The 8,437-nt window shown below is 47.0% G+C and overlaps 1 protein-coding gene across 1 annotated transcript in view; it reads right to left on the bottom strand.

Moving 5' to 3' along the window:
• Nucleotides 1-6,508: 6,508 nt before the first annotated feature.
• Nucleotides 6,509-8,437, bottom strand: part of pcgf3 (polycomb group ring finger 3) — a 36,160-nt gene continuing 34,231 nt past the window's right edge. The window contains exon 10 of the mRNA XM_073922360.1: nt 6,509-7,350. Coding sequence (XP_073778461.1) covers nt 7,303-7,350 — 48 coding nt within the window. The 3' untranslated portion in view covers nt 6,509-7,302. The remainder of the gene's footprint in view (nt 7,351-8,437) is intronic.

Raw genomic sequence — 8,437 nt, 5'->3', positions numbered from 1 at the left:
AGGACAGAACAGGACAGGACAGGACAGAACAGGACAGGACAGAACAGGACAGAACAGAACAGGACAGGACAGGACAGGACAGGACAGGACAGGACAGAACAGGACAGGACAGGACAGGACAGAACAGGACAGAACAGGACAGAACAGAACAGAACAGGACAGGGCAGAACAGAACAGAACAGAACAGGACAGGACAGGACAGGACAGGACAGAACAGAACAGAACAGAACAGGACAGGACAGGACAGGACAGAACAGAACAGGACAGAACAGAACAGAACAGGACAGGGCAGAACAGAACAGAACAGAACAGAACAGAACAGGACAGAACAGGACAGGACAGGACAGGACAGGACAGGACAGAACAGAACAGAACAGGACAGGGCAGAACAGGGCGAGATGACAATAGAGAGAGTGCAACAGGAAAAGACGAGTGTAACAGAACAGGACGAGACGAGGGATGAGGATAGGTCAGAACTGAATGATACTTTAACACAACCAGTTTTGGACCGGACACATTCTTACAGTCACTCCACACAATCAGGTCCATCAATATTTGGACATGGACACAGCTCCAGCATGTTTGTCTCTAAACAGCAACACAATGGATGAGAGATGAAATGAGGATGTGCCTCACTGCAGACGGTCCGCTTTAATCTGAGTGTTTACATCCACATCAGCTGACCGCTGGAGGAGTTACAGCAGTCTGCAGATGTGCCTCACACTTGTAAAGGGACCGCAAGTCGTTGGACAATCAGCTTCTCAGCTGCTCCATGGCCAGGTGTGTGTTATTCCCTCATTATCCCCATTACAGTGAGCAGATCACAGCTCCAGAGCTCATTTACACGAGGAATCTGCTACTGTCAACTTTCAAGAGGAGATCCAAAGAGCTGTCACTGTCAGTCCAGCTGATCATTAGACTGAAGACACAGGACAGACCCATCAGAGAGTGTGTGTGTGTGTGTGTGTGTGTGTGTGTGTGCGTGTGTGTGTGTGTGTGTGTTTGTAGTCCACTTAGAATCCACCATGGAAAGCATTTTGTTTGGTTTTGGCATGGATTGTTTTGAAATTTACATGGCGCTTGCATGCCTGTGTTTTCACTTCAGTAATAAATTCGGCATTTCATGATTAATCATGTTCATTCTTTTTATCATTAGACAGCCCTAAAATGAACACACACACACACCTTTACAGTCCCCGATATGATACAATTACAGATAAACTACACACAGCAGACACTCAGGCCTCGTTTACACTAGTGTGTTTTAGTTTTAAAACGCATAAGTTTTGCTGCTGTTACACCATCCGTCCACACTACGCCAGAGTTCTCGAGTGCTGAAAACGGAGCATTTCGAAAACGCTGGAGAGGCCGTTTTCATTCTGAAGCGCTGCTGCTGCGTGTCAGTGTGGATGAGGGAAAATGGAGACATCTGAAAACAGGCGGCGCTGCAGACATTCACTCAATATTAAGCAGCCTAACACACACAGTTCAGTCCTGCATTCTCTCCCTGTAAGTTCAGACTTTGCAAGTTTGATCAAGGCTGCATCTCTTCTTCTCAGTTTGATATGGAAAACAGACGAGGACACGGGTAAATCTTCACAGGGAACAGTGTACTTTATAACTTCATTCACATCACCCTGCCTACGTTGCTTCACTTTCTCAACAATAAAATGTAAAGATGATATAATGAACTGCCTATTTTCATTTTAATATCAGCAACTTAGACAGCAGACATGTTGAGGTGTCGTGCTGCATATATGAGCGTCATCTTCACTGTGTGGATATTTATAACTAAACAGAGCCGATAACAACACTGCCTCCTGTCAATTTCAGTGAAAATACGAAACACACCCTCTCTTCTGCTGAATATCAGATTAATAATCAATAATGGCCATTATAAAAGTGTAACATACAATAAGTTTATACATTATAGGAAATAAAGGCAAGCGATCAGTCAATATACAGAATGTACGTGCTTACATTAATCATTAACTTATCTTTGCGCTCAGCCAAAACACGTTACCTGAGAACAAGTAATAGATTCCAATGCCCAAAGTCGGGGAACATGTCGTTAAAGACAACAAGATGAATGAAATATCCCGTTTAATAAATATAGTGAGGTTAGATCCAGCGGGAGATGCTTGATGAGCAGTCCGACCAGCAGAGCTCTCATCTGGGTAGATGGGCTGCAGCGCTTGCCCGAGTGTGTGTGTGTGGTCACGTGATGTGCGTTTTCAGTGTTTTGGTGTGGACGGAGAGCAGTTCAGAAACGCTGGGTAAAACACTAGTGTGGACGCGGATCGTTTTCATTCTAAAACGCCGTTTTAAAACTAAACGCACTCGTGTAAACGGGGCCTCAGTCCTTATTTGGGTTCAGAAACAGCAGGAGATACAGGCCAGAGTCAGAGCAGAGCATCATCTGTGTGTGTGTGTGTGTGTGTGTGTGTGTGTTGTTCAGCAGCACATGGAGCCTCTGTTCAGGCTGATTTATACTTCTGCAACAAACACACACGTATGCTACAGCAGTCTGCGTTTGACCTAACCCTAACCCATCCTCTTAAAAAGTGTAACTACAAGTCGCAACGACGCGTAGCGCAAGCTCTGTGATTGGTCAACTTGGTAGCGCTGACGAGTCGGGGCGGGACCAAGAGCCACGCGGATGGAGCGATTGTTTACAAGTGTGGAGTCCCGTGAAGGAGCTCCAGATGGAAAGTTTTGTTCTGTGTTTACCTCATAGTTAAAGTTGTTGCACGTCCACCGGTTCCTGCCTCACAATGAGCGAGTTTGAGCCACTTGTACATCCCGGAAGTGTTCAGAAAGAACAAAACACAGGCGAAGAAACTCGACACAGACACAAACACCTCACTGCCCACTAGTGTTTTGGAAGTGTTAATGCAGACCAAGAGAGACAGCAGCAGCAGTATAAGCACAGCTATGCGTGTTGCATGCACCGTGGGTTACGCCGGTCTCTTGACGCAGAAGTATAAACCAGGCGTTAGACTCGCTCCGTCATGCAGCTCAGAGTAGTCCAGCAGCTGATGATCAGAGCTCCTCATGGCCGTGTGTTCATCTGCTGCTGCTGACAGTCATTCGCTCCTCTGTTTTCTCTTGTGTTGTCCGTCTCTGAAAGGATGCGATGTCAGAAGCTCTTCAGTAATCACCTTACTATCATCAGCTCAACAAGATCCTTCAGAAGCAGACGTGCGGAAAGATCTGGAGAAAGTGAAAGTGCTCGTGCTTTAGCCGACCTGGTAAACAACTACAGGGCACAGGGCCGATTCTGCTGCTCTTCTTGGTTTGTGGCTGTTCATCAAGATGACGACGAGGTTTATTTGAGCTCCAGGTAATCTTGGCTCATTATTATCTGCATATATTATTAGTGTAATGTGTAGTGTAGTAGATGTGTGTTTAATAATGCAGCTTCCTTTGATTTTCAGCTGCGCGTCTGGATCCGCCTTCTGGTACCCTTCTATCATGCTGGTGGCGTTTGGAAAGGGGGTCCAAAAAGGGGTCCGGAACAGTTTGCATTTGGTACCTTATGACAGTGGAAATGGCCATAGCGTACCAAACCGGACCGTACCACTCAGAGGAAACAGGCTATAACACACACACACACACACACACACACACAGAGAGACACACAGAGTTTTTTTTAAGGCATTTATTCATGAAATACACATTTTGAAAATTTCAACAAAAGCTTCCATAAAATTGTAAGAAACTGCAGCCCAGATCAAAGTCCTGTGTGTGAATCCAGAAACATGTGCAATAAATAATGCTGATGTCAAACAGAGAGAGAGAGAGAGAGAGAGAGAGAGAGAGAGAGAGAGAGAGCGGTGTGAGGAGATCAGAGCATCAGGACAGGACAGAAGCAGACGTGTGACGAACATTAGTGTGAATGAGCCAAACAGGCACCCGTAGAATCAGAGGAATGAGAACTGTAAGGACTCTATCTGTGACCTGAGCACCTAACCCACAGAGGAACACAGACTGAAGCTTCCAGAACCTTCTGAGAGACACATATTGCACATTTCTTTCCTTGGAAACTGGCGACGGCTCCACCACCTTACAGCTGGGTCAAGCAGACGAGGAGACGGGTTATAATGCTCACGGCATGAGTCCAGTATGAACCGCTTCATCAGTTACATGTCAGATCACACACACACACACACACACACACACACACTCGCACATCTCTACAGCATCAATAAATAACATTTATAAGGGGACAGAGTTGTGGTAAATACATATGGCTCATTCAGAGGTGAAGGACGCTTTATTCAAATCATCTGGAAAATCAACACCAATCACAAAGCAGAAGCAGACGGCCAATGCTGGAGCGGCGTCACTGAACACATCTGCTGAACAACACACAGCTCAGACTGGGAGAACACTGGCCAATCAGAGGAGCACAAACTGACCAATCAGAGGAGCACCAAACTGACCAATCAGAGGAGCTCCAATCTGACCAATCAGAGGAGCACCAAACTGACCAATCAGAAGAGCACCAAACTGACCAATCAGAGGAGCACCAAACTGACCAGTCAGAGGAGCTCCAAACTGACCAATCAGAGGAGCTCCAAACTGACCAATCAGAGGAGCTCCAATCTGACCAATCAGAGAAGCACCAAACTGACCAATCAGAGGAGCTCCAATCTGACCAATCAGAGAAGCACCAAACTGACCAATCAGAGGAGCACCAATCTGACCAATCAGAGAAGCACCAAACTGACCAATCAGAGGAGCTCCAATCTGACCAATCAGAGGAGCACCAAACTGACCAATCAGAGGAGCTCCAAATTGACCAACCAGAGGAGCACCAAAATGACCAATCAGAGGAGCTCCAATCGGACCAATCACAGAATCTACAAACTGACCAATCAGAGAAGCACCAAACTGAACAATCAGAGGAGCAACAATCTGACCAATCAGAGGAGCTCCAAACTGACCAATCAGAGGATCTACAAACTGACCAATCAGAGGAGCACCAATCTGACCAATCAGAGAAGCACCAAACTGACCAATCAGAGGAGCTCCAATCGGACCAATCAGAGAAGCACCAAACTGACCAATCAGAGGAGCTCCAATCTGACCAATCAGAGGAGCTCCAATCTGACCAGAGAAGCACCAAACTGACCAATCAGAGGAGCTCCAATCGGACCAATCAGAGAAGCACCAAACTGACCAATCAGAGGAGCTCCAATCTGACCAATCAGAGGAGCTCCAATCTGACCAGAGAAGCACCAAACTGACCAATCAGAGGAGCTCCAATCGGACCAATCACAGAATCTACAAACTGACCAATCAGAGGAGCTCCAAACTGAACAATCAGAGGAGCTCCAAACTGACCAATCAGAGGAGCACCAAACTGACCAATCAGAGAATCTACAAACTGACCAATCAGAGAATCCCAAAACTGGCCAATTATAGAAGCTCTAAATGGCCCAATCAGAGAAGGCCCTCAGTCAGCATCCTCAGCCAGACTAGCGAGGCCAGTTAATGTTTGCAGACCCACACTGAGTGCTCAGAGCTGCTGTAGTGGAGCCGCTCACTGCTGGATTACTGACGCTCACCTGACAGGATGCTGGATTTCTGATAGCTGCTCTAACTCAACACTGGGTCAGATAAGGACAAACCCCACCACTGGGTTAAAAAGTGTAGTTCATATGAAATAGATTGGGTTTGCCCTTATCTGACCCAGTGACCCAGCACAGTGAGAGTGTGTGTGTGTGTGTGTGTGTGTGTGTGTGTGTTCATCAGTGCTGGCCAGTGTTCTCTTCAGTCTGAGGATGAGCTGAGCACTACAGCAGCTGTATGAACACACTCCAGCGACCCGCAGCACCTGATGCAGATGAGTTTGATTGGAGCAGGTACAAAACATTAGCACCAATAGGAGACAAGCCCTCGCCGCTGGTCACCATGGCAACAACCTACGCCACCCTCGCTGGACAAACATGGAGAAACACATTCACCAACGGAGGAAACCAGGGGTCATCTCCAGCAGGCAGAGAGGGATAAACCCACCGAGTGTGTGTGTGTGTGTGTGTAGTGAACACAAACCCATGCTAATGTCATCAGGACAGCAGTGACACAATAAAACAGTGTGTGTTTGACATTCAGACGCAGAAACGCTGCAGAGACCCATGTGGAGATGACCACTGTAACACACACACACACACACACACACACTCTCAGTTGATCGCAGATATAAGAAGATTCTCACACACCGCTCATGATTCTCAGCTCTAGGAGGATCAATGATTAAAGCACCTGTTCAGAAACCTCTGAACACACACACACATACACATACACACACACACACACACACACACACACACACAGAGCAGTGTGCATCCCTCAGTCTGTGGAGTCATATGCGCTGCTAAACACACTGTGATTATGACTGATATGCTGATCAGTAATGTACACATGAGCATCCTGACATCACTTCATCACAGCTCATGTCCAGCACACGTCTGCAGTAAACTACACGTGATGTCCTATAATAGATTAGATTATATCATATCATCTTTATTGATCAGATTACTCAGAGCTGCAGGTCTGAGGTCAGTCATGACTCTGTTCATCTGCTTGATCGGCTCATGCGAGTGTGTGTGGGCTGTGATGAGGATGATGTCAGACGACGCTCACACACTGCACTACAGCTGAGTCCAGATATAAGAACCTGTTTAAATCAGTCAGAACTCTGTATACTCTATACAATGTGGTCTTGTGTCCAGAAATCCAGTCTGTCCTGAAAACAGCAGGACGACCCGCCAGCGCTGGAGGAATGATCCTGACATGAGAAGATTCCTCCCACTGGCAGATCACCTCCTCATATGATCATCATCCATCATACACTGACATCATCATCATGACCCAAACACTGAGCTGCACTGTCCACATCATATCTCTCTTTGAGTTGGGCTGAAATATTGGCAGGGCAGCTGGGTCTGTGTGTGTGTGTGTGTGTGTGTGTGTGTGTGTGTGTGGTGATGACGCTGGGCTCAGCACCACTGTATATACATCAACATCAGTCAACAGAACAGAAACACTGCACACAGATCTGCCTGTGGACACCGGACTGCTCTGAGATCAGTGAATGTAAGGCTCCACAAGTGTTGCACTGGACCTGAGTGAGAGCAGTTTCTCCGTCAGGCGCTGTCCAATGGTAGAAACGGTGTGTGTGTGTGGGGGTCCTGTAAACAGCGCGGCGGCGGCGGCTCCACCACTCTGGACTTTACAAAAGTATAAATATATGATTCTGTCAGTTCAGATCGGCTCCTCGGCCCCGCGCCGACACTACAGCAGATCCATCTTCGGTCTGTAATGGAGGAGGAGCGGCGATTTCTGGAACACACACACACACACACACACACACACACACACACACACACACACACACACACACACACACACACACACACACACACACACACACACACACACACACACACACACACACACACACACACACACACACTGATGTGAGCACAGAAGCAGCAGTACAGTTCTCCAGAACAAACCACTGTTATACAATGACTTGCCTAATTACCCTAACTTTACCCTAATTACCCTAGTGAAGCCTTCACATGTCACTGTGTCTTACTAGTGTCTTGAAGAATATCTAGACTAATATAATGTGCTGTCATCATGGAGAAGAGGAAACACATCAGCTATTAGAGATGAGTTATTAACACTGTTATGAGCAGAGAAGTGTTGGAGAAATCTGCTCTGTTACACACAAATTGAGGAAAAGAACAAAACAGGGGGTTATAATTCAGGGGGTTATAATTCAGGGGGCTAATAATTCAGGGGGTTATAATTCAGGGGGCTTATAATTCAGAAGGCTAATAATTCAGACTTCCATTGTAAGTGCAAGTATTAGTTTGCAGGGATATAATGTTTGGCCGGCAGCAGCTCTCTGCTACTCTACATGGTCGCCCACTGAAGCTGAGCAGTGCTGCGCCTGGTCAGTGTCTGGATGGAGACCTCATGGGAACACTAGGTTGCTGCTGGAAGTGGTGTTAGTGAGGCCAGCAGGGGGCGCTCAACCTGCCGTCTGTGTGGGTCCTAATGCCCCAGTATAGTGATGGGGACTCTAGACTGCTTTCAGATGAGATGTTAAACTGGGGTCTTGACTCTCTGTGCTCGTTAATAATCCCAGGATGTCCTTCGAAAACAGTAGAGGTTTAACCCCGGCATCCTGGCCAAATCTGCCTACTGGCCTCTGTCCATCATGGCCTCCTAACCATCCCCTTATCATAATTGGCTTCATCTCTCTGTCTCCTCTCCACCGATAAGATGGTGTGTGGTCTGGTGCAGTATGGCTGCCGTCGCCTCATCCAGGGGGAAGCTGCACACTGCTGCTGGATGAGGAGATTCCTCCATGTGTAAAGCGCTTTGAGTGTCCAGAAAAGCGCTGTATAAATTATTA

This window comes from Danio rerio, chromosome 14, assembly GCF_049306965.1.
Source record: "Danio rerio strain Tuebingen ecotype United States chromosome 14, GRCz12tu, whole genome shotgun sequence".
Lineage (NCBI taxonomy): Eukaryota > Metazoa > Chordata > Actinopteri > Cypriniformes > Danionidae > Danio > Danio rerio.
The sequence above is the reverse complement of the archived record's forward strand: the minus strand, read 5'-3'. Positions and strand labels throughout refer to the sequence as shown.